The 27,658-nt window shown below is 45.6% G+C and overlaps 1 protein-coding gene across 1 annotated transcript in view; it reads left to right on the top strand.

Moving 5' to 3' along the window:
• The window catches only part of PREP (prolyl endopeptidase), a 129,215-nt gene that overhangs the window by 32,040 nt on the left and 69,517 nt on the right, over positions 1–27,658 (top strand). Inside the window, exon 7 of the mRNA XM_075864206.1 lies at positions 11,429–11,534. Coding sequence (XP_075720321.1) covers positions 11,429–11,534 — 106 coding nt within the window. The remainder of the gene's footprint in view (positions 1–11,428; positions 11,535–27,658) is intronic.

Genomic DNA, 27,658 nt, shown 5'->3' with positions numbered 1-27,658 from the left:
TGAACAGGGCCTAATACAGGATCTATTGGAACAGATCCAGCAGCAGGTGAGGTAAATGTGCTGACTGGATTGTGTGTACCAAGATGTCTGACTTAGGTGGAGTGGGCAAACTTAGGGCATGTTCACACGGCCTATTTTCGTCCGTTTTTCGGGCCGTAAACTCCCGAAAAACGACCGAAAAATCCAAAGCAGAATGCCTCCAAACATCTGCCCATTGATTTCAATGGGAAAATGGCGTTCTGTTCCGAGGGAGCGTTTTTTGATGTGTTTTTTACACATAAAAAAACGACCGCGAAAAGGAAGTGCAGGAAACCTCTTGAGACGTTTTTGGAGCCGTTTTCCATAGACTGTAGTGAAAAAAGCTCCAAAAACGGGCGTAAAAAACGCAGCGAAAATCGCGATTTGCACAAAAAACTTCTGAAAATCAGGAGCTGTTTTCTCTTGAAAACGGCTCCGTATTTTGAGACGTCTTTGCCTGTGAACATACCCTGACATTTATCAGGCTGTGGAAGGGGCGGGGGAGGGAGATGGGTCCCTGTACTTAGATCAGGGATAGATGGAGGCACAAAGGATAATGATGATTATTACTGTGTAAGGGCTTAGTCAGACAAACGTGTAATACGTCCGTGCAATGCGTGTGATTTTCACGCGCCTCGCACGGACCTATATTAGTCTATGGGGCCGTGCAGACTGTCAGTGAGTTTCATGCAGCGTGTGTCCGCTGCGTAAAACTCACGACATGTCCGATATTTGTGTGTTCGCGCATCACGCACCCATTGAAGTCAATGGGTGCGTGAAAATCAATCGCAGCACACAGAAGCACTTGCGTGATTCGCGCAACAGCAGTAAAAAGTATGAATGAAAACAGAAAAGCACCACGTGCTTTTCTGTTTACAAACATATAAACAGTGTCATAATGATGGCGGCTGCGCGAAAATCACACAGCCACGCATCATACGCGGCTGCCACACAGAGCTGTTATGTACCTTTTGCGCGCACAAAACGATGTGTTTTTTGCGCAAGCAAAAGGCACACGCTGGTGTAATCCGGCCTCAGACAGTGTGCAGGGAGGGAGCCGTCTGACTGTAATCTGTAATTAGAGCAGGGAAGGACCATGTGACCATAGAGGGGCGTGGCAGTATGCAAATAGCTGAGGTGCTTTGGAGGAAGGGGGAAGATGCAACTGTCTCCTCAGATGCAGCCGGGGATCATGGGTATAGTGGGTTACAAGACAGGAAACAGCCAGTAAGGGATGTAAACAGACAGCAAGGGATGTAAACAAACAGAAAAAGCAGCAGTGACGATGGAAATCAAACAGAAACTGGTTAGAAGTTTAATAGGGGGTATTAGGGAAGGCAAATCAAGGCTGGGGGACATTTTTTAGAATTTTTTTTTTTCCTGGACAACCCCTTTAACGGTTACTACAACTGTTCTACTGTTAGTCTTCACTAGTTGTCCTGCACCCCAAATATGTATATACTTTTACTAGACTTTGATCCCTCTGTGATCAGTTTACCACGCATCTGTAGAACAGTTTGCAATATGAACTAGTTTATTTGTCCAGCAGAGGGAGCTTGACATTTGTCTTTTAAATAGCTCAAGTCATGAGCAAATCTCTTTTATGTCGTTCAATTTCATTTGTTTAATTACATTTTTTCTGTTTATAATATCATTGGCAGTGTATTTGTCAATGGTGTTGCCAAGATATGCAACTTTGTTACGAGTCTTCCATCATTTCAATGTTTTTTTTATTTGTATTTTTGTAGAGTTCCTGAGCATTTTTCAACAACTTGGTTTTTGCTTTTTTTTACCTACACATTTGAGGTATTTTAGGATGCTCAACTTTTTATTTAATTCACTGACTAGTGCTCACAGCAGTATTCTTGTGCTAGTATTGCTAGAAATAATGTTTATTTTATATATTTATCTTTTTATTTTGTTTATTTATTTTACATTGATCTTCCTAGGCCTCATGCACACGACCGTAATTTTCACCCGTAATTATGGAATCCGTAATTACGGATGAAATTGCAGACCCATTCATTTCTATTGGCCACGGACACCTTTCCGTAAATTTACGGATGTGTGTCCAGGCTGTAGAAATGATCCTCAAATTCTAGAACATGTCTTATTCTTGTTCGCAATTGCGTCACGGACTCGCCCATAGAAGTCTATGGGCGCTTCCGCAATTGCGTATCCATAGCCGTCGGATCCGTATTTACGGACAGTAAAAATCCTTAAGGTCGTGTGCATAAGGCCTTACTCTCTGTTTTGCTTGTCATGAACTAAATGTGCAGTAAGTTTGCAATATATTTTATGCTATAACTTAGGCTTCGTTCACATCTTCGTCAGGCTCCTGTTCTGATGTTCCGTCGGAGCATCGCGTCATAACGGAACCCTGACTACAACAAACGGAAACCATAGGTTTCCATTTGCTTCACCATTGATTTCAATGGTGATGGATCCGGTACCAATGGTTTCCGTTTGTCTCAGTTGTACAAGTGTTCCGTCATTTTGACTGAATCAATAGCGTAGTCGACAACAGTATTCTGTCAAAACGACGGAACTATTGCACAACTGAGACAAATGGAAACCATTGTCACCGGAACCGTCACCATCAATATCAATGGTGATGCAAACGGAATACTATGGTTTACATTTGTTTCAGTCAGGGTTCCGTTCTGAAGGGAATGCGAGAACGGAGCCCTGACGCAGATGTGAACGAAGCCTTAGTCTTTGGAGGTTATGGCTGCAGAAGGGGATGCAGTGTTCATTTACTTACACATAACGGCTGATATGACCACAAGGCAATAATAGATCGTGATGGTCCTGGCATGTGCATATAAATAAACAGTAGACCGTCATGTAGCCATAGTCCCCAAGGGTTATTGCAAAGCGAAATCGCATACAATTCTCTTCTATACTAGTAGAGTCTTTTTAAGGGTTAAGGTTTTTTCCACTGGAAAACACAAAGTATTAAAAATCAGATTTAGTAGTGTCTGGTTTCTTGCCCCTACTTTCTTTACTGTATGGAATTCCCAATGGTAAAGACATTTGTGGTGATAAATATATGCCTAATTGGCCTTTACCAAGTGACGTCCTCTGGGAAATACCTACATCAGTTTGACCTAGTACTATCGCTGGTATTTCTTAATCCCGATTAGAAATCCTGAGGCATTGAAATCACTGGCGTAGCTATAGGGGTCGCAGCGGTCGCAATTGCGACCGGGCCCCGAAGCCAGGGGGGCCCACGGCCCCCCGCACCACATCAATAAAAAGTTACTATAGTAACTCGGGCCGCGGGCTCCTGTTACTATAGTAACATACTTTACTTACCTTCCTGGTTCCGGATCGCAGCGGAGGTCCTGACGTCAAGCGCTGTGCGCAGCGCATGACGTCACAGCGCTATGCCGCCGCGCACAGCATCGAGACTACAGAACTCCCGCCGCGGCCGAAGAGGAAGGTAAGCTTAGCCCTGACTGGCGGGGTCTGACTCCCGGGACCCGCCAATCAGCTGTTTTGAAGGGGCCGCAGCACTCGTACGAGAGCTGCTCCCCTTCATTCCTGTCACTTCATTTCGGTCACACTGTGAATCGGTGTCGGCGATTCACAGTGTGAGCGAGTAGTGAAATGAAGGGGAAGCAGCTCTCGTACGAGTGCTGCGGCCCCTTCAAAACAGCTGATTTGCGGGTCCCGGGCGACACATCAGCTATTGATGGCCTATCCTGTGGATAGGCCATCAATGGTTAGGGACTGCACAACCCCTAAGCCTACGATGTATCAGGCTTAGGGGGCCCATGAGACAGGATCACAGATTGTGTGATCCTGTCTCCTGGGCCCTGTATCTAAGCCAATCACATGGTAGGCTTAGATACATGGCCCATGCGTGATCCTGTCTGCTGGGCCCTGTATCTAAGCCTACCACACTGTAGGTTTAGATACAGGGCCCCAGCACACACTAATCTTATACTGTATAAGATTACTGTCTGCTGGACCCTGTATCTAAGCCTACCTTGTGGTAGGCTTAGTTACAGGGTCCCACAGACAGTATCACACATGGGCCCTGTATCTAAGCCTTAGGGTATGTGCACACACACAAATTACGTCCGTAATTGACGGACGTATTTCGGCCGCAAGTCCCGGACCGAACACAGTGCAGGGAGCCGGGCTCCTAGCATCATACTTATGTACGATGCTAGGAGTCCCTGCCTCGCTGCAGGACAACTGTCCCGTACTGTAATCATGTTTTCAGTACGAGACAGTTGTCTTGCAGCGAGGCAGGGACTCCTAGCATCGTACAGAAGTATGATGCTAGGAGCCCGGCTCCCTGCACTGTGTTCGGTCCGGGACTTGCGGCCGAAATACGTCCGTCAATTACGGACGTAATTAGTGTGTGTGCACATACCCTAACACATGTGTTACTAATCATTTTTTGTGTGTTTTCTTACAGGTTCGGTCGTTGGACTACGGCGGATTCCAGGACTACTTCGATGACAGCTTTTTTTTTTATTAATAAAATGGTTAATGAGGACTGTGTGGGTTTTTTTTTTATTTCAATAAAATATTTTTTCTATGTCTTTGTGGTTTTTTTTTAAACTATATTACTACCGCCTTAGTAATGGCCGCCGGCTGATTGACAGCATCCATTGCTAAGGCGGGGCTTAGTGTTAGCAGGTACAGAGGCTAACACTAACCCCCATTATTACCCCGTTACCCACCACCACCAGGGGTGCTGGGAAGAGCCGGGTACCATCCAGTACTTGACCATCTGTAGTGATGGTTGGCCACTGGGGTGGCCGCAGGCTGGTATTATCAGGAGGGGAAAGGTCGAAAACAGTGGCCCTTCCCATCCTGGTAATGCTAGGCTGTTGCTGCTTTATTGTATCTGGCTGGTTATGAAAATGGGGGGGACCCCACGTCATTTAAAAAAAAATAATTGGAAAGAATGATGTCGGGTCCCCCCCAATTTTCATAACCAGCCAGATACAACACAGCAGCAGCAGGCAGCATTACAAGGGTGGGAGGGCCACTGTTTTTGGCCTTCCCCAGCCTAATACTACCAGCCTGCGGCCACCCCGGTGCCTGCCCGTCACTACAGATGGTCGGGTACTGGTTTGTACCCGGCTCTTCCCAGTACCCCTGGTGGCGGTGGGTACCGGGGTAATAATGGGGGTTAGTGTAGCCTCTGCACCGGCTGACATTAAGCCTCGCCTTAGTAATGGAGGTTGTCAATCAGCCAGCGGCCATTACTAAGGCGGTAGTAATAAAGTTTAAAAAGATACAAGCACATAGAAAAAATATTTTATTGAAATAAAAAAACACAACCCTCATTAACCATTTTATTGAGAATAAAAAAAACGCCGTCATTGAAGTCCTCAAATCCGAAGTCCAACAACCGAACCTGTAAAAAAAACACAAACACAAAAATAATCAGTAACACATAAAGAAGCAAAATTATTATTCTTACCTATCCTGGGTCCAGCGCTGGAGCCGCAATGTCAGCGAGCTGGGCCCTGTATCTAATCCTATCATGTGTGATACAGTCTGCTGAGCTGTGTATCTAATCCAATCATGTATGATACTGTCTGCTGGGCCCTATATCTAATCCGATCATGTGTGATACTGTCTGCTGAGCCACTGTATCTAATCCTATCATGTGTGATACTGTCTGCTGAGCCACTGTATCTAATCCTATCATGTGTGGTACTGTCTGCTGAGCCACTGTATCTAATCCTATCATGTGTGATACTGTCTGCTGAGCCACTGTATCTAATCCTATCATGTGTGGTACTGTCTGCTGAGCCACTGTATCTAATCCTATCGTGTGGTACTGTCTGCTGAACCACTGTATCTAATCCTATCATGTGTGATACTGTCTGCTGGGCCACTGTATCTAATCCTATCATGTTTGATACTGTCTGCTGAGCTGTGTATCTAATCCTATCATGTGTGATACTGCCTTCTGAGCCACTGTATCTAATGCTATCATGTGTGATACTGTCTGCTCAGCCACTGTATCTAATCCTATCCATAGTTTATAGGGTCGTAGTGCTATAGATATTCTATGCTGTCTCATATACACACTTTTTTTGGGGGCGGACACATATGTATTGGGGCTATTTCCCGGACATTTTAAGCCCTGAGGGTATGTTCACACGGCAGCGTCCGTTACGGCTGAAATTACTGTGCTGTTTTCAGGAGAAAACAGCACCGTAATTTCAGCCGTAATGGCATGTGCAGGCGTCTTTTGCTGCGTCCATTACGGAAGTAACTGAAGCTGGTTTTCCATGGAGTCCATGGAAAACGGCTCCATTTACGTCTGAAGAAGTGACAGGCACTTTTTTACGCGCCGCCTTTTGACAGCGACGCGTAAAAAAAAATGACCGTCGGCACAGAACATCGTAAGACCCATTCAAATGAATGGGCAGATGTTTGCCGACGCTTTTGAGCCGCATTTTCGGACGTAATTCAATGCTAAAACGCCCTAATTACATCCGTAAATAGTGTGTGTGAACCCAGCCTTAGTGACGCCCCCGGCTGCTAGTGCTGCATTGTTGGGTCATTTAGGAGACCCAGCGATGCAGCTGAAAGTGGACCGTCGGCCATGAGAAGTTTGCGGGGGGGGGGGGGGGCCCAGTAAGAATTTTTGCATCGGGGCCCATGAGCCTCTAGCTACGCCCCTGATTGAAATTTATAGCCGGTACAAAAAAAAGCGTATTCCTGCCTGCTCCACATTGCCAGTTTGCTGAGATGTATGCAGTGTTCATTGCGTCTTAAGAAATGTTCCTATCTCTGTCATCAGACAGATAAAAAAGATCTCTCCCTCGTGGGAAATTGGAATTATCATTCATGTTCAGACTTGACTTGTGAAATCCTAATAAAAATGCCTGCGTATTTCTATGAGATTCCGAATTTCTTGTTTGCTTCATGCATCGGCTCAGGCTTCAATAGGTTTGCATTTACTTCAGGGTAATAAATTCTGTATGTATTATTCTGTTTGCTTTTTTAGCTGAAACACGTTTCTTGCCAGGTTTACTGCATATATAACCTCAGTACAATTGCGGCTTGGAGGAATAATATCCCGCTAAGGCTCCGTGCACATCGCGTTGCTGGCCTACATTTAATGTTTACGCCCTAACAGTGCAATCCGTCACCAAAGACTTTAATGGTATACATTAAACGTATACATCATATATGACCCTGTTCATGACGTATTTGTTAAACGGATACCACTATAGTCTATGGATAACGCTTGCTATTATTAGGCATGCGTTTAATGCACATGTCACCCATACACTATAGTAATATCCATTTAACGTATGGGCTTTTCAATAGCCTTCTATGACGGAAGAAGTATACGTTAACACGTATATGTGATGCATGCCATACAGTGGCATACGTCACCCATAGGCTGTCATCTCAATAAAAGCATAATACCGCGTGGCATACTTTTTTGGATGGACAAGCGTAGTCTACTATTACATCCTCCAAAAAAAAGATATGCGTATACCAGCCCGGAGGCCAAAAGGACACACTTTTGTTTATTAAATTGTCAAGTAAATAAAAGTAAAATGCCTCTACTTACAAGAAGTTATGTAAGTCGTGGCTTTTTAACACACTTTAATTTCTAAAAATAGTATGTTAGGGCCTGTTCACATCGGCGTTGGGGTTCCATTGATGTTTTCCGCTAGACCTCTACGACAGGGGAACCCATCAACGGAAACCATAGCTTCCGTTTGCATTACCATTGATTTTGATGGTAATGCTTCCGTTGCAAATGGTTCGGTCCGTTTCCGTTCCGTAAGGTTTCTGTTTTTTTGGCAGAAACAATAGCGCAGTCAACTACGTAATTGTTTCCGACAAAAAACGGAAACCTTACGAAACAGAAACCATTTTCAACGGAAGCATTACCATTGAAAGCAATGGTAATGCTTCCGTTTGCCTTTCCATTGATGGGTCCCTCCAACGGAAAGTCTAGCGGAACCCATCAACAGAACCTGACGCTGATGGGAACACACCTTTAAAATAGATGCTCGAATCAGAAAGTTGGAGCGTTTTTAAATTTTATTTTTTGAAAAATTGTTTTTAAAGAGTTTATTCACTATGTGCTAGTAACACTTGGTTCTTTTAACACCTTACCCATGCTCTACGTTCTGCCAATGACCTTAGATTAACATCCTCCAAAATATGAACCTCCCACTCCCGTCTCCAAGATCTGCACCAGTTCCTTGGAATGTGCTGCCCCGGGCAAACAGATTAATTCCCAACATTCGCTTTTTTAAGCGTAAACCCAAAAGGCATCTTTCAGGCAGGCCTGTCACATTCCCTAATCTATGTACTTTCCGTTACCACCTACCTATTAAATTAGTCAACCTGTTCCCCTCATTCAGCAGTGTCCCCCACAACCCTTGCACCGTAATGCACTTCATATCTGTCATACACAGACACTGGCTGGTGACCGACACATGCAGCTTTATGTATACTACCCCATATGTATAAAAGATGGCTGGACCATTGTACAAAACAGCGAGCGACAGGTATACAGACCAGGAGAGACACCGCACCACAACACTTGTTTCGTCCGGGGCTAGCATTAGACTGGGTCAGTGCACATCTAAATACATAATCGCCAAACCTAAGAGCGCTTGTCTAGCTGATCACTAAGGATGGGCTAATGTCCACAGCTGCAGGGAAAGCACTACGCTAAAAAAATTTAAGTTAGCGCATGGAATAATACGCCTCTTAATGTCCACGTTTAGGCCTCATTTACACGAGCGTGTGCGTTTTGCGCAGGCAAAAAAACGCAGCGTTTTGCGTGCGCAAAAGGCACTTGACAGCTCCGTGTGTCATCGCTGTATGATGCGCGGCTGCGTGATTTTCGCGCAGCCGCCATCATAGAGATGAGGCTAGTCGACGTCAGTCACTGTCCAGGGTGCTGAAAGAGTTAACTGATCGGCAGTAACTCTTTCAGCACCCTCGACAGTGAATTCCGATCACCATATCGAGTAACCTGTTTAAAAAAAAAGAGGTTCGTACTTACCGAGAACTTCCCGGCCGTTGCCTTGGTGACGCGTCCTTGGTGACGCGCCTCTCTTGACATCTGGCCCCAGCTCCCTGGATGACGCGGCAGTCCATGTGACCGCTGCAGCCTGTGCTTGGCTTGTGATTGGCTGCAGCTGTCACTTGGACTGAATTGTCATCCCGGGAGGTCAGACTGGAGGAAGAAGCCGGGAGTTATCGGTAAGTCAGAACTTTTTTTTTTTTTTACACGTTCACGTATATTGGGATCGGATGTCACTGTCTAGGGTGCTGAAACAGTTTAACTCTTTCAGCACCCTGGACAGTGACTGTCTCCTGCCGGGTTCGGTCAAAACGAGTTCGGCCGAACCCGGTGAAGTTCGGTTCGGTCATCTCTAAGACACTCCGTTCGGATATTTGTAAACAGAAAAGCACGTGGTGCTTTTCTGTTTACATTCAGTTTGACAGCTCTTGCGCGAATCACGCAGTTCGCACGGAAGTGCTTCCGTGCGACCTTCGTGGTTTTCACGCACCCATTGACTTCAATGGATGCGTGATGCGCGAAAAACGCCGATTTTTAGAACATGTCGTGAGGTTTTTTCAGCGCACTCACGCTGAGCAAAACTCACGGACTGTCTGCATGCCCCCATAGACTTGTATAGGTCCGTGCGACCCGCGTGAAAAGCACGCGAGTCTCAGGGACGTATATCACGTTCGTGTAAATGAGGCCTTATACTGATCCAATGTGTCACACCCAAAGGGCAGGGAATCAAGTAAGAAATCTCTGAAGTATCAGTTAATCTCGAGACAGGCCATGGGAATAGTCTAGTCATGGACTTGTCACATAAAGCTCTGTAGGCCAATATTATTAACTAGCAACGAAAAACACTTTTGCGCTAATATGGGCCCTCTTTATTTGAGTGCTTCTATATTTTTGCCTGAAATACGCCTTGAAGTGTAACATTAATAATTATGTATATGTTAAAGCATATGACCTTATAGAGCCAGCACCATGGGCAGTACATGTGCAGATTTACTCTATTGTTGAACATTTCTCCCGGTATTGGACATGCCTGCTGAATTTATATGACTATTGATTGTTGCAGTTTATATAAATGACTCCTTATTGCTTACATACCATAATATCATGCAAAGATACATGTTACTTTTATCAGTGCATTGGTTTAAACGGTGCTGACTATACGCTGTAAGGCTGGGTTCAAACTTGGCATGAAAAACAGCATGTAAATATACACAGTTGTGCCACGATCTGTGTACTGTTTTGTTTTTTTACTTTAATAAAGTATTTCAACTAGTGCTTTATGTAACGTCGCATCACTTTACCACAGTTGCATCTTTTTTTATCCTGATCTATCCGCCAATTAAAATAATTACCTAAAATAAAAAGGTTGTTCCTAAAATGCCACAAGTTGGTCACATGCCAATTCTGCAACAAACGTTTTGAGTAGCTTTAAAAAAACATTTTGTTGTTTAAAGGGGTTGTCCAGTGTTAGATAAATGTGGCTACATGTGTTCATGGGTTGTCTGGTATTGCAGGCATGCTCCATTCACGTGAATGGGGTTGAGCTGCTATACCACACACAACCTGTGGGCAGGTGTGGTGCTGTTTTGAGAATAAAACAGCCATGTTTTTCTAATCCTTTACTCTTCATACCCTGGGGGAAAAAATCATCCTATAATAGAAAAAAAATGTACACTCCAGTGTTGGTGACTGGCAGCCTTTCCCCTCTCTGGTGCTGGGAATGAAAAAGCAAATCACACACATGTTCCACTATCCTTTCTTCAGTGTAGCGACACCACCAAGTCCCCACATGAACTGTCTTTCACAGTCTGGAGCAGTAACAGCCCAAACATACTCAGGTACTCCGCTTAGTGAACGGAGTGCTCAAAAATTTATTTATTAGCGAGTCTAAAGGACACTCAATAAAAAAGGCTCTCTTGACATTCGCATCGTAGCTTCTGTTTATAACCAAGCCATGACAGCTATGTCGGATTGTCATTTTGTAATCGGATACCAACATATCCAGACTGCAATATTCTTGCCATCAAGAATACTGGAAACACCGACTGTCAAAAACAGTGGGAAGACAGTCAAACTTCTCTTGTTAAGTCATCAAAAAAAATGACTGCTACAAAATCACACAAATCACTTATAGGTGTTGTGTATGTTAACAAAAGAACTGATGTTATCTATACTATTATGTGCTAAATAAACATGCATTTCCGCTAAACATCTAGGAAGAGTTGATGAGGGTAGTAGTCCGAGTCGACCCCATTCCCCCTCACGCCAATATAAATTCTGTGACTTTCTTTACATTGCCATAAATAATTGGCTTACTTTAAAATTGATATGATGTTATCTCTTTCTCAATATTCTCAATTCCTATAGGTGTCAGAGGATGGCCAATATGTCATTTTGTCTATCCGAGAGGGCTGTGATCCTGTCAATCGCCTGTGGTATTGTGATTTGCACAAGCAACCAAATGGTATTACTGGTGAGTATTGTTCTTTCAGTAATGTACTTTTGGTTGATTGTTTTTCTTTCCAAATAAAAAAAAAATTATGTAAGGTTCAAAAAAAACAAACGGTTTCAAAAGTTGACATATCCTTTAACCCTTTCACTGACAAGGACGTATGCTTCCAGCAGCTAGAATAGGTTCGCTTTAAAATTATACTAGGCTAAAAGCTCTAGGTGCCGTATAGAGGGCGCAGCATTAAAAGTTTTACTCCCGGGTTTTGTGTCATTGTATGGAAGGGGAAGGAGGAATGAAGCTGCAAATGACAGCAGGAAGAAAGATCCTAGCCTGTTACTGTCATCTCTCCTCTTGTACAGCCTTCATTGACACCAGGGGGGATACAAGAACTTTACTTCATGTGATCACCCCTCTTGCCAATCATAGAGGATATGTTCTCTCTGTCCTATTTAAAGAGACTCTGTCACCACATTATAAGTGCCCTATCTCCTACATAAGGAGATCGGCGCTATAATGTAGATGACAGTAATGCTTTTTATTTAAAAAAAAACGATCTGTTTTCACCACTTTATTAGCGATTTTAGATTTATGCTAATGAGATGCTTAATGCCCAAGTGGGCATGTTTTTACTTTAGACCCAGTGGGCGTTGTACAGGGGAGTGTATGACGCTGACCAATCAGCATCATGCACTCCTCTCCATTCATTTAGACAGCACATAGGGATCCTGCTAGATCCTTATGTGCTGTCTTATACTACACATTAACAATACTGAAGTGTTTAGACAGTGAATAGACATTCCACGGGATGTCTATTCACAATCCCTGCACTTCGTTACTGTTTCTGTGGTAGTTACAGTAGAGCAAGCGTAATCTCGCGAGATTACGCTGTAGATGACAGGTTACAATGAGATTACGCTTTGCTCTGCTGTAACTACCACAGAAATAGTAACGAAGTGCAGAGATTGTGAATAGACATCCCGTGGAATGTCTATTCACTGTCTAAACACTTCAGTATCGTTAATGTGTTAGTATAAGCCAGCACATAAGGATCTAAACGGATCGCTGTGCGCTGCCTAAATGAATGGACAGGAGTGCATGACGCAGCCACGCATCATATGCTGCTGACACACGGAGCTGTTATGTACCTTTTGGGCGCACAAAACGCCGCGTTTTTTGCGTGCACAAAGCGCACACGCTTGTGTGAATCCGGCCTTAGGCTGTAAAGGATTCCTTAACAGTGGCATCTGTCACCAAATACTATAATCGTATACTTTAAATGTATAAGTCATGAGAGTTCATGATGTATCCATTAAACAGATACCATTATAGTCTATGGGTCATGGATGCCACTATCAGGCATCCGTCACGGGTATCTTTCACCTTTAGACTAATATGATATCCGTTTAACGTAAACGTCATGAAAAGCTATTAAAAAGTTCATGACGTATACGTTAAAGCTATGCCTGTGTCGTATGACGAATACGTCACCCATAGGTTCCCATTTGAAAAAAAATACATACAATGCGGTATATGTTTTTCCCGGGATCCTGCGGAATGGAAAAGCGTAGTCTATTCTATTCCATAGCTAAAAAACGGTTTACTGAAATATGATGTTAAGGGGGTCTGAGCGTAAAAAACTTCTTTAAGCCCATGTTATGAAATGCACTAAGCTACCAGTGCTTGTACATTATTGCAAAAGTATAAAGCCCCATGCATACGAACGTGTTATTGCGGTCCCATTCATTTCTATGGTCCCATGCACACGACTGGGGTTTCCACGGTCCGTGCATTGCCCGGGAGCCTGGACCGCAAAAAGATAGGATGTGTCTTATTATAGCCGTATTTTGCAGTCCAGGCTCATTGAAATTAAATGCACACGGCCATGTGCACAGACCGCGATTTGCCGGCATCCCGCAGATGACACTTCGCGGCCATGTGAGCCGCAAATCACGTTTCATGCACACCACTACGGTCGTGTCTGCATGAGCCCTTACTACATATCACTGAAAAAAAAGTCCCTTTTATTAAACCTGTTAGAAGCTGCAAAACAATAGGATAGCCATCACAGATACCCACAAAAAGCCGAAAAGGAGAGTTCCCTCAACTAAATCAGTACAAAAATAACCAAAAGATCACTAAACATTGATGTAAACAAGATATATATATATATATATATATATATATATATATATATATTAAATAGAGAAAAATTTCTCTTTCTCCACTTAGCAGGCACCTTCATTATTTTTTCTAACTGTTCACTCAATCTGAATTTACTTCTAAATCCATCTTGAGAGTTACATTCTGCCCATAGAAGTTTATGAAGGGGGGGAGGGAGCTGCTGGAGGGAGACAGTCAGAGAAGCACACAGAGACGCTGCTGCAGCTTCCGGTAAGTGTTTTTTCTCACCCCATTGCTGGATTCACAGCTACACTGCTGCATGATGTCCTCCACATTTCTGCTGCTTGTGATGGTGTGCTGTAAAGAGATTGGGGAGCAGGATGTACTTTTCTCCATGTGTGCTGTGTATTATAGACATGATAGCAGTTAGGCTTCACCCACTAGTTTAGGGAAAACTGAAAATTAGAAATAGTTTGTAGAGGGGAAAACTGCTAAAAAATGCTGGATAGAAGTCACTTTATGGCCAGAAATAGTGTTATTCCTTATGTACACACATATGACAGCTTATTCTAAAAAGTCACCTAAAAGGTTAGGTTCCATTTGGAGTTTTGTATCGACTGGTTACGTTTTATATAGTCTGACGCTTTTCTTCAAAGCTCTGCAGTCTGTACAGCAGCACTCTCCTTCTTCCTAATTCGCTAACAGAAAGTTGTTATTATTGTCTGCCATGTAACAGATAAAGTGGAGCTGCAGCGTGGCCCTAGTGTCTGCAAGCATGCTAGCTCACATTGCACTTACTGCCCCTTATCTTACCCTTACCGCACTGCAGAGAGAGGGAGAGAGACGGTCTGTTTGAATCAGTGCCAATGCTGCTGCGATCAGAGGACTTTACAGACACAAAGACAACTTGTCATACCCTGTTTGGGTAAGATACTCAAGTTATTGGAGCTTTACCTCTATCTCTCTCAGAGCAGGGAGGAAGTAAAGGACTGCAGTAATTTAACTCCTCTACTTTGGACAATATTGAAATAAAGGGAGTGTGCAGGATGGAAGTGAATGACGCTAATAAACAGCACAGTGCACTCATTTTTTTAATTCTAGAAAAGCAACTTCAACATCAAATTCACCTCATTGTGTAAATACATCACTGGAGGTACGCTTTAATTTTAGTACAATGACGCAAGAAGTGTATTATTCTTAAACTTGTCTTTTTTACTGCATTAAGCTATTTTTTATGTTCATTTTTTTCTCGAATGTTATATTAAGTGCTAAGTTTTTATGAAATCTTATGTCTATATTTAACTGACATTTCCACGGTTAGTATGGAACGTAGGAAACGTACTTCTTTGGATCATTTGCATTTACCATTAAACACTTTCCTTTGGTACTGTCATTTCATGCCAATATGGTAATTGAAATCCATTGCAGGAGAAAATTGAATTCTGGTGCTTCTGATATTTTACATTATGAATTTTTCACTTCCCTGGTGCCTGTTGGGAAGAGATTTTTGGGTTTTAGATGGTTTCTTTTATCCACTGAAAACCAATTGAAATCATGAAAATGTACACAAAACCTCAATTAATTATTTACTCAGAATGCATTACAAAGTAACACTCATTAATATTATATTCAAAATATGTGAATTGTAGTTCTCATTTTCCGGGGGTAAATAGTAGGATTTATGCAGATTTTGCTGCCTCAGTTTTTGTTTAAGTTACTATATTCATATAACACACAAGTAATTTTATCTATTTTTCATACATTGTTACTAAAATATATTTCATGTACTGTATACCATTCACATTTTATTGAACAACTCATATTTATATATTATTGTTAAGTTTTTCAACTTAACTGGGACAGGAGCAATGTTAGTTAGGTCTAGGAGCCTCCTCCAAAAGGGGTTCGCGTGTAGGGGGCACAGCTTCACCAGTGCTGCCAAGTATGTGTACTGGTCTAACTGGAAGACATAGATTATAATGTCTTCGTGGACAGAAATACAATAGATGAGCTAAATGTTTGTTTTTATTTTAAGCGTACCTCCAGTGAAAAACGGAAACTTCCCAGTCCTCTTAGATACTTGTGTTTATTACCTCTGTGGAGACTTTCTCTTCAAAGCTCAGTTGTTTGTGCTGTACATTTCTCCTTTCATATTCATTAAGAGTAAGTTGTTATCATTGTCTACCATGTTGCAGATACAGTGGAGTGGCAGCACGGTCACGGTCACTCTCTCTACAATCCAACTAGCCCACATTACACTCCTCGTCCCCTTACCCCTTCTCCATTTACACTGCAGAAAGGGAGTGCCTGGTTGCTGTTGCACAGGACTTTATTAGCTAGTAAGTTCACTCTACAGACACACAGTTTGTAATCTACTGTTTGGGTAAAATACCCAAATTGTTTTATTTGTGACTCTCTATTTCTATCTCTCAGCCAGGGGGCAGTAAAGAGCTGCAGTAATTCAAATCTCCACCTACTCTGCTCTATATTGAAATGAAGTATGCAGCCTGTTAGTGAAAGCTAATAAACAGCATACAGCACTATTTTTTTTAAATTCTAGATTAGAAACCTGAATTCACACACTTAGGCTATGTTCACACGGGGTCTTTTGCCGAGTTTTTTGACGCGGAAACCGCGTCGCAAAACTCGGCAGAAACGGCCCGAGAACGCCTCCCATTGATTTCAATGGGAGGCGTCGGCGTCTTTTTCCCGCGAGCAGTAAAACTGCCTCGCGGGGAAAAGAAGCGACATGCCCTATCTTCGGGCGCTTCCGCCTCCGACCTCCCATTGACTTCAATGGGAGGCAGGAGAAAGCGTGTTTTCTGCCCGCGGCGCTCAATGGCCGCGGGCGAAAAACGGCGCGATAATTGCTATTCACACGGAGTATTTTGGGGGAGGAATATCTGCCTCAAAATTCCGTTTGGAGCTTTGAGGCAGATATTCCTCCCCCAAAATACTCCGTGTGAACATAGCCTTAGGCGGGATTCACACGACCGGGTCGTTCCCGAGCCCGAGTGTCGGCCGGTAAAATCGGCCATTTTGCCCGGCCGGTTTGCATAAAGTTATGCATCCGTGCCGGGCCGGGCAGATCCGGACAGTGACATCAGCGGCAGCTCCTGAAGGGGAATCCCCATGTGTTCGGGGATTCCGCTTCAGGAGTTTCCCCTGATGTCACTGCCCAGATATGGACAGAGACATCAAGCGCTCTGTCCAGGAGCGGAATCCCCGAAAACACGGGGATTCCGCTCCTTCAAGGAGCTAAAGTGCGGCTAGCACATAGCAGAGCGGGGAGATACCTCCCCGCTCTGCTATAGTGGCGTCGCTACAGTAGTAGCAGCAGCAGCAGCGGCTGCTACTACTACTAGCGGCGCCATCGAAGGTGTCGCCGAGCCAGGGTGCTTTTAACAAGCAGGGGAAGGGAGCCAGCGCAGCGCTCCCTCCACATGCTGTACACCCCGGCCCTGCAACACAGTGTACAGCGATGCCATTCGTCAGAATGGCATCAACTCCTCCTCCTGACATGCACTCTGCGCTGTGAGGAGGAGGAGATAGAGCGCAAGCGCCGGGAAACCCGGCCATCACTCGGAACACATTCCGGTGATGGCCGTGTAATACCCGGCCCCATAGACTTCTATGGGAGCCGGGCGGCCGGGTGTCCGGGCAAAGATAGAGCATGTCCTATTTTTTGACGGCCGGATTTTCCGGCCGTCAAAAAATCGGTCGTGTGAATAGCCCCATTAGGGGTCTATTATTCCTAATGCAGCCGGGTGCCGGCCGATTTATGAACGGCCGGCACCCGGCCGGGAAACCCTGCCGTGTGAATGAGGCCTTAGGTGCATATCCTAACTAGTATAATGTAAATCACTTGTGTACACTTTAAAGGGAACCCGTCACCAGCATTTTACCTATCAAACCAGCAATACCTGGTGGTAGTGGGTGAAAAATCATTGTTATTTAACCTATAATTTTTTTCTAAGTAGGCTCTGTACCTTTAGTATTTCGTTTTTGAGTGTTCCATCGCAATATGCAAATGAGTATAAAATAATCATATTTTCATTCCTCGAGCGTTTCTGAGTTAACTCTGCCTCCTTGTTTTTCATTGACCGTTCCTTTTTTTTCACTGCACACAAAATCTCATGCTTGCTCATTGCGACATTCTCTCTTCGAGGGAAAGCCGTTATGATGTGCAATATGACGCTCAAAGGGGGTTTGTACTATCAGCGGGACATGCGCAGTAAATAGTTTCAAGGACGAACGAAGCAGGGAAGGGTAGCGTAACAGATGAAGTGCGCATACGCAGTATTTTATACGAGATTTTGCCATTTCAGGGCGGGACAGGTGGCAGCGGTGGGTGGGAATAAGAAACCACTTAATACAGTAAAGAATTATTACCATAAAAGGCATGAAAATTATGCAGACCGATATTTACAGACAGAGGACTACAGGAGAGGGGATAACGGAAATTAACTTTGGACAGCTGCGGCCAATTCGGGGTAAGGAGAGTTCAACAGGTAAAATGCTGATGACAGGTTCCCTTTAAGACACTTTTGTGCAGCACATTTGTAGCATGTAGCACTCCAGCCAGTGATAAATGGAATAAAACATGACAGTTTGATTTCTTACTTCCAGAGTAAAGAAAATATCTGTTGATAGGTTTACTTTTTGGGGAGTAATGTGAACTCACACTGTGTATGTAATTTCCTGCTATACTTTCATTATAAGACGTACTACCTTTATGAGTGGGAGAAATTGGATGATAGAGCTTTGTAGTAGTTAACTCTTGCAACTGTCCTGTGAATTCATAAGCAGAATAAAGGCCAAGATTCGGGCTAACACTTAGATCCTTTGTTTGAATCTGATGAAGGACAACATCTGCAAAAACGGTCTCATTGCGTTTGCATGAATTTCACACTCCTAAAACATACAGTTTGGTTCTTTTCTCTCTCTTTGAAAATGGCCTTAAAGAGGCTCTGTCACCACATTATAAGTGGCCTATATTGTACATGATGTGATCGGCGCTGTAATGTAGATTACAGCAGTGTTTTTTATTTAGAAAAACTATAATTTTTGACCGAGTTATGACCTATATGCTAATGAGTTTCTTAATGTCCAACTGGGCGTGTTTTACTTTTTGACCAAGTGGGCGTTGTACAGAGGAGTGTATGAGGCTGAACAATCAGCGTCATACACTTCTCCCCATTCATTTACACACCACATAGCGATATAGCTATATCGCTATGTGCAGCCACATAAACACACATTAACGTTACTCAAGTGTCCTGATAATGAATATACATTACCTCCAGCCAGGATGTGATGTTTATTCAGAATCCTGATACTTTGCTAACACAATCCCGACACTACAGCACAGCAAGCGTAATCTCGTTTGAAATGCCCGTTTACAGCGTAATCTCGCGAGATTACGCTTTCTGTGCTGTAGTGTCGGGATTGTGTTAGCGAAGTGTCAGGATTCTGAATACACATCACGTCCTGGCTGGAGGTAATGTATATTAATTGTCAGGACACTGCAGTAACGTTATAGTGTGTTTATGTGGCTGCACATAGCAATATAGCCATATCGCTATGTGCTGTGTAAATGAATGGAGAGAAGTGTATGACGCTGGTTGGTCACTGATTGGTCAGCGTCATACACTCCTCTGTACAACGCCCACTTGGCCAAAAAGTAAAACACGCCCTGTTGTTCATTAAGAAACTCATTAGCATAAAGCTAATATAGGTCATAACTCCGTCAAAAATGATCGTTTTTCTAAATAAAAAACACTGCTGTAATCTACATTACAGCGTCGATCACATCTTGTACAATATAGGGCACTTATAATGTGGTGACAGAGCCTCTTTAAGGCTAAATTCAGACGAGCGTAGCAAACCTCGGACGTGAAAAACAGCAGTTTTTCACGTCCGAGGTGCACTTGTGCAGGGCGCGTTGTCACAAATCCCCCATAGACTAGAGCAGGGGTTTCAAACTCGGCCGGGTAAGTGGGCCGCATATAGAAAAAATGGGAAGTTGACGGGCCGCATTACTTTCAAATTTGATACAATGCAAAATTATTGTTAATCAATTAGTTATTTGAACTACTATAACACTATATTACTATAATAATAATACTACATTACTATAATAATACCGGTAGGTTTAAAATTTGAAATATTTCTCCACGTGCTTATTTCAACAATCCAGTTTTCCAGTTTAAGTGTCGCTAAATGCAGTCCGGCCGTGCTGGATGCTGTCGCTGCGCCCTCTGTGGATGCTGTCGCTGCGCCCTCTGTGGATGCTGTCGCTGCGCCCTCTGTGGATGCTGTCGCTGCGCCCTCTGTGGATGCTGTCGCTGCGCCCTCTGTGGATGCTGTCGCTTCGCCCTCTGTGGATGCTGTCGCTTCGCCCTCTGTGGATGCTGTCGCTTCGCCCTCTGTGGATGCTGTCTCTTCGCCCTCTGTGGATGCTGTCGCTTCGCCCTCTGTGGATGCTGCCGCTGCGCCCTCTGTGGATGCTGCCGCTGCGCCCTCTGTGGATGCTGCCGCTGCGCCCTCTGTGGATGCTGCCGCTGCGCCCTCTGTGGATGCTGCCGCTGCGCCCTCTGTGGATGCTGCCGCTGCGCCCTCTGTGGATGCTGCCGCTGCGCCCTCTGTGGATGCTGCCGCTGCGCCCTCTGTGGATGCTGCCGCTGCGCCCTCTGTGGATGCTGCCGCTGCGCCCTCTGTGGATGCTGCCCTGCGCCCTCTGTGGATGCTGCCGCTGCGCCCTCTGTGGATGCGGCCGCTGCGCCCTCTGTGGATGCGGCCGCTGCGCCCTCTGTGGATGCTGCCGCTGCGCCCTCTGTGGATGCTGCCGCTGCGCCCTCTGTGGATGCTGCCGCTGCGCCCTCTGTGGATGCGGCCGCTGCGCCCTCTGTGGATGCGGCCGCTGCGCCCTCTGTGGATGCGCCCGCTGCGCCCTCTGTGGATGCTGCCGCTGCGCCCTCTGTGGATGCTGCCGCTGCGCCCTCTGTGGATGCTGCCGCTGCGCCCTCTGTGGATGCTGCCGCTGCGCCCTCTGTGGATGCGGCCGCTGCGCCCTCTGTGGATGCGGCCGCTGCGCCCTCTGTGGATGCGGCCGCTGCGCCCTCTGTGGATGCGGCCGCTGCGCCCTCTGTGGATGCGGCCGCTGCGCCCTCTGTGGATGCGGCCGCTGCGCCCTCTGTGGATGCGGCCGCTGCGCCCTCTGTGGATGCGGCCGCTGCGCCCTCTGTGGATGCGGCCGCTGCGCCCTCTGTGGATGCGGCCGCTGCGCCCTCTGTGGATGCGGCCGCTGCGCCCTCTGTGGATGCGGCCGCTGCGCCCTCTGTGGATGCGGCCGCTGCGCCCTCTGTGGATGCGGCCGCTGCGCCCTCTGTGGATGCGGCCGCTGCGCCCTCTGTGGATGCGGCCGCTGCGCCCTCCGCGGGCCCTGCCGCTGCGCCCTCCGCGGGCCCTGCCGCAGTGCCCTCCGCAAATGCTGCCACAGTGATATCAGGGGCTTGCCCAGAGCTGGAGTCCCGTAGCAGAGCCGCTTCTAGCACTCTGCCTGGGATTCCAGCTCTTCCCTCTGTAGATGCTGCCACAGTGCCCTCTGTAGATGCTGCCACAGTGCCCTCTGTAGATGCTGCCACAGTGCCCTCTGTAGATGCTGCCACAGTGCCCTCTGTAGATGCTGCCACAGTGCCCTCTGTAGATGCTGCCACAGTGCCCTCTGTAGATGCTGCCACAGAGCCCTCTGTAGATGCTGCCACAGAGCCCTCTGTAGATGCTGCCACAGAGCCCTCTGTAGATGCTGCCACAGAGCCCTCTGTAGATGCTGCCACAGAGCCCTCTGTAGATGCTGCCACAGAGCCCTCTGTAGATGCTGCCACAGAGCCCTCTGTAGATGCTGCCACAGAGCCCTCTGTAGATGCTGCCACAGAGCCCTCTGTAGATGCTGCCACAGAGCCCTCTGTAGATGCTGCCACAGAGCCCTCTGTAGATGCTGCCACAGAGCCCTCTGTAGATGCTGCCACAGAGCCCTCTGTAGATGCTGCCACAGAGCCCTCTGTAGATGCTGCCACAGAGCCCTCTGTAGATGCTGCCACAGAGCCCTCTGTAGATGCTGCCACAGAGCCCTCTGTAGATGCTGCCACAGAGCCCTCTGTAGATGCTGCCACAGAGCCCTCTGTAGATGCTGCCACAGAGCCCTCTGTAGATGCTGCCACAGAGCCCTCTGTAGATGCTGCCACAGAGCCCTCTGTAGATGCTGCCACAGAGCCCTCTGTAGATGCTGCCACAGAGCCCTCTGTAGATGCTGCCACAGAGCCCTCTGTAGATGCTGCCACAGAGCCCTCTGTAGATGCTGCCACAGAGCCCTCTGTAGATGCTGCCACAGAGCCCTCTGTAGATGCTGCCACAGAGCCCTCTGTAGATGCTGCCACAGAGCCCTCTGTAGATGCTGCCACAGAGCCCTCTGTAGATGCTGCCACAGAGCCCTCTGTAGATGCTGCCACAGAGCCCTCTGTAGATGCTGCCACAGTGCCCTCTGTAGATGCTGCCACAGTGCCCTCTGTAGATGCTGCCACAGTGCCCTCTGTAGATGCTGCCACAGTGCCCTCTGTAGATGCTGCCACTGTGCCCTCTGTAGATGCTGCCACTGTGCCCTCCGTAGATGCTGCCACAGTGCCCTCCCTAGATGCTGCCACAGTGCCCTCCGCAGATGCTGCCACAGTGCCCTCCGCAGATGCTGCCACAGTGATGTCAGGGGCTTGCCCAGAGCTGGAGTCCCGGAGCAGAGCCGCTTCTAGCACTCTGCCTGGGATTCCAGCTCTGCTCCTGACATCACTGTCCATATATGGACAGAGATGTCAGGGGCAACCCCAGAGCTGGAGTCCCGGGCAGAGCGCAAGTAGGCTCTTCCTGGGACTCCAGCTGTGCTCCTGACATCACTGGGACTCCTGCTCTGGGGAAGCCCCTGACATCATTGTCGATGTATGGACACCAATGTCAGGGAATTCCAAAGAGTCCTGGAGCAGAGCCGATACTAGCGCTCTACCCGGGTCTCCGCTCCGGGGAAGACCCTGCCACACTGTCCGTATATGGACAGTGATGTCAGGGAATTCCACAGAGTCCCGGGGCAGAGCATATACTACCGCTCTGAATGGGACTCCGGCTCTGGGGAAGCCCCAGACATCGTGTGTCCAAACATGGACACCGATGTCAGGGAATTCCACAGAGTCCTGGAGCAGAGTCGATACTAGCGCTCTGCCCGGGACTCCGCTCTGGGGAAGAACCTGACACACTGTCCATATATGAACAGCGATATCGGAATTCCACAGAGTCCCGGAGCAGAGCCTGTACTAGCGCTCTGCACGGGACTCCGGCTCTGGGGAAGCCCCAGACATCGCTGTTCATATGTGGACAGCGATGTCAGGGAATTCCAGAGTCTCGGAGCAGAGCCGATACTAGCGGCTCTGTGTCCTGCGGGCCGCAGATGACAGCTCCAGGGGCCGCATGCGGGCCGTTTGCTTGAGACCCCTGGACTAGAGTCTATTGAGGGATGCGTAACACGCAGTAAAATAGGACATGTCCTATTTTTTCATGGAACCTTCACACGCTCTCTTGAAACAACGGTCATGTGAACGGCCCCATTGAAGTACACGAGTGCGTGTGACGAACATTGTTTTAACGGCCGTCACACGAACTACATATACGCTCGTCTGAATGAGCCTTAAAGAGGCTCTGTCACCAGATTTTGCAGCCCCTATCTGCTATTGCAGCAGATCGGCGCTGCAATGTAGATTACAGTAACGTTTTTATTTTTAAAAAACGAGCATTTTTGGCCAAGTTATGACCATTTTCGTATTTATGCAAATGAGGCTTGCAAAAGTACAACTGGGCGTGTTGAAAAGTAAAAGTACAACTGGGCGTGTATTATGTGCGTACATCGGGGCGTGTTTACTACTTTTACTAGCTGGGCGTTGTGATGAGAAGTAACATCCTCTTCTCTTCAGAACGCCCAGCTTCTGGCAGTGCAGATCTGTGACGTCACTCACAGGTCCTGCATCGTGTCGGCACCAGAGGCTACAGATGATTCTGCAGCAGCATCGGCGTTTGCAGGTAAGTCCATGTATAGCTACTTACCTGCAAATGCTGATGCTGCTGCAGAATCAACTGTAGCCTCTGGTGCCGACACGATGCAGGACCTGTGAGTGACGTCACAGATCTGCACTGCCAGAAGCTGGGCGTTGTGAAGAGAAGTGGATGATACTTCTCATCAGAACGCCCAGCTAGTAAAAGTAGTAAACACGCCCCGATGTACGCACATAATACACGCCCAGTTGGACTTTTACTTTTCAACACGCCCAGTTGTACTTTTGCAAGCCTCATTTGCATAAATACGAAAATGGTCATAACTTGGCCAAAAATGCTTGTTTTTTAAAAATAAAAACGTTACTGTAATCTACATTGCAGCGCCGATCTGCTGCAATAGCAGATAGGGGTTGCAAAATCTGGTGACAGAGCCTCTTTAAGTGTGTGAGATAGGACAATTTAGATTGTGACAGGTACTGATATGAGTGATTACAATGTGTGTACACCACTGCAGAATATATTGGTGCGAAGTAAGGAATCGAAAATAAATAAGCTGAGTTTATTCCGTGCCATGGCCACAGATTGATATTTAACTGTTAATTTGTTTTGGTGGGATAACCCCTGTATCACCTATCTACAGGATAAGTGATAAGTGTTTGACTGCCAGGGGTCCCACCGCTGAGACCCCCACCAATCACGAGATCAGAGTCCCCTATTTTAACGATGGAGAGACGGTCACGCATGTACACTGCAGCTCCATTCATTCTTTATGGGACTGCCGTAGATTGCCAAGTACAGCATCAAACAGGGAACTCGACACCTCTGTTGTTGTAAACTGTGGGGGTCCCAGCGGTGGACCCCCAGCGATCAAGCACTTATCCCCTCCCGTTTTAAGCATATATAAAAACTAGTGCAGACAATAAATAGAGCAGTTGCCAAGGGCAATCGGTCACATCACTCGTTACCTATTCTGACCTGCTATGTAAAAGATGAGTTCTGATTGGTTATCATGGGCAATTGCCCCACCTCTTATGTGGAGTCATTTTTATACATGAGGCCTGTTTGGTGTTTGGTAGGAAACCCACACAAGCACAGTAAGTACATATGAACCCCATGCAGATGGTGCCCTTGGTCTGATTCATAAGACTGGGGCACTGTGACATATTTCTATTTAAAATTGGAGCCGTTTTTTTTTTTTTCTTTCTTTTGTTTTTTGTGACGCTGCAGCAATATAGTCCTGCTTATCTGACACGGCTGCAGTGATCTGTATTTCCACAACTTGACCTTAGACGTGTTTTGCAGGCTTAGCATCGGTTTACGCTTTATGGTCTTTTCTTTATCTATATGGAGTTCCAGTTTTCATCTTCTCCTTGGCTATAATACTGATTTATTAGAAGCAGCAGTTGCTGGATAACTTCATTTATAATGACCACTTTCAGCTGCTGGAACACTATTGATGGCCAGTATTTGATTCTGCTTTGTCAGCAGGGCAGAAGAAGGAAGACATTAGACTTCACATACAATTTGCTAATGCTATTGTAATTTTGACCTTTATATTGCTGTAATATACCAATGATTGTTAATCCCATACATCGATCGGTATGTGGTTTCTTTCCAAATTGAGTTTACCCGTTCATTTGACATTATGCAGTTCAATTGCCATTTCCTTTGCATATAAGGTTTTATCTTTTCAGCGGGTTTGCGGCATTTGGAAAGTTTTTGGGTTTGGAAAATATTGTTATATCACAGTTTAATAAAACTTATGGGAACATAATATTAATAGTAGAAAGAATTTGCAGAATATTTATTGCTTAGAAACAAGTGGCCCCAACTTTTCATCTACTGAGTTTGTATGTGGGTTATTAAAGGTTCTTTTTTCTTACACTTTATTACCTGATTCCAAAACAAAATGTATGGAAAGTTCATAAGCCAACAGATGAAAGGCACTGCAACTGGAAGACACTTGGGGCATTAGAAAGTGATGTTCTGTGGTCAATCACAAAGAAAGCGGTCCATACGAAATCTCAATCGAGGAATAGAAAGTCTGCGGCACTCACTAACTTCAGATTCAAATTCCTACTTTTATTAGGACAACTTTAAAAAGTAAGGAGAGATGGATACACAGACAGTGGTAATTAATTGTATATTTTATATGCTCCTTTATTCATTTCTGTAAAGAAAAATAATTCTTCCAATATACTTATAGCCACAAGGACAGAACAAAGACTACACAACAAAATTTAGTCCTACAAGTTTTTGCATCAAGTATATGGCATGTTATCAATCCCTATTGAAGTATTTTTGCATATATCATATTTTTGCACACTTTGCAATATCCATACCTTTGTTTACCTTGGGGGTAAGAGATCATTTAACCAGGAAGATCCATTTCCCTAGTTCTTCCAGGAGATTTTTATATCTATGGAACGATACTTTTGGTTTTCGTTCAGCTTTCTCTTCAAGGTCTGGGTCAGATTCAATATTATAACCGGGACGGTTATGAAGTGTCAGTGTTGGGGTTATTTTATGCAATATTTAGTGCTTAGAAATTACACTAATTGTGTGTGATAGAATTTTTTGGAATCCCTGGAGTTTATACTTCCATAGGTGGCGTATGGTACGACGTCATCTAGATATAATTTTCTGGACACTCCAGGTGATTATTGTGGATTGCTTATTTGATAATGTTATGTTTTATGAAGAGTTCCAACTCTGTGATACTACTTGTTTCTTTGAGGAACCCACAGATTCAATAAACTATGTTTCTCCTGGCGATACAAGTGGGGCTGGTCTTTGTTTTTTAAGTGTGCCCCCCTCTGCCTGGCTTGTAATTATTGCCTTATTCTTATAATGTTTTAGGCATGTGCCTTTTTACATTGTATGTCACATTTATTCATGAATTACCACATGTATTGAAGTGGGATCCTTATTAGGGTATGTGCACACGTAGTGACCAAAAACTTCTGAAAATACAGAGCTGTTTTCAAGGGAAAACAGCCCCTGATTTTCAGACGTTCTTTGAGCAACTTGCGTTTTTCGCGGCGTTTTTCACGCCGTTTTCGCAGCGTTTTTTACGTCCGTTTTTGGAGCTGTTTTCATTGGAGTCTATGAGAAAACCGCTCCAAAAACGTCCAAAGAAGTGTCCTGCACTTCTTTTGACGAGGCTGTAATTTTACGCGTTGTCTTTTGACAGCTGTCAAACGACGACGCGTAAATGACAGGTCGTCTGCACCGTACGTCGGCAAACCCATTCAAATGAATGGGCAGATGTTTGCCGACGTATTGTAGCCCTATTTTCAGACGTAAAACGAGGCATAATACGCCTCGTTTACGTCTGAAAATAGGTTGTGTGAACCCAGCCTTAGGGAGATTTATGTGTCCGACAGGTTTGATCTAGTTTGGCGCTCGTGCGCACTTTACGGTGTATCTTATTATGGATCACTGTTTGAATTTTTGTAAGCATTGTTTTTAACTTGTTCGTCCTCCTTTTTGGTGTCAATCAAATTTTTTTTTTTTACTATTCTGATACAATGAGGTGCATGTCAGTTTTTTTGCCCTACTTTATGGTAGTTTTAGAAAACCATATGTGACATTAACCCCTTCCCGCTCCTTGACGTACTATTACGTCATGGCCGCTGTATCGTTCGCGCTCCATGCCGTAATAGTACGTCTCGGGAGTAACGGCCGTTTCGGCCGTCCTCCCGACACATACAGGAGCTGTGACGCTGCTGTCTTGTTCAGCAGCTGTCACAGCTCCTACAGCGGGGACCGATCGCTGTGTCCCCGCTGATTAACCCCTTAAAAGCCGCGTTCTATAGAGATCGCGGCTTTTTAGGGGTTAAGCTGCCATCGCCGGCCTGCTACGCGATAGCGGCCGGCGATGGTGACTATGGCAACCGGACACCAAACAATGGCGTCCGGGCATGCCATAGACG

This window comes from Rhinoderma darwinii, chromosome 4, assembly GCF_050947455.1.
Source record: "Rhinoderma darwinii isolate aRhiDar2 chromosome 4, aRhiDar2.hap1, whole genome shotgun sequence".
NCBI lineage: Eukaryota > Metazoa > Chordata > Amphibia > Anura > Rhinodermatidae > Rhinoderma > Rhinoderma darwinii.
The sequence above is the reverse complement of the archived record's forward strand: the minus strand, read 5'-3'. Positions and strand labels throughout refer to the sequence as shown.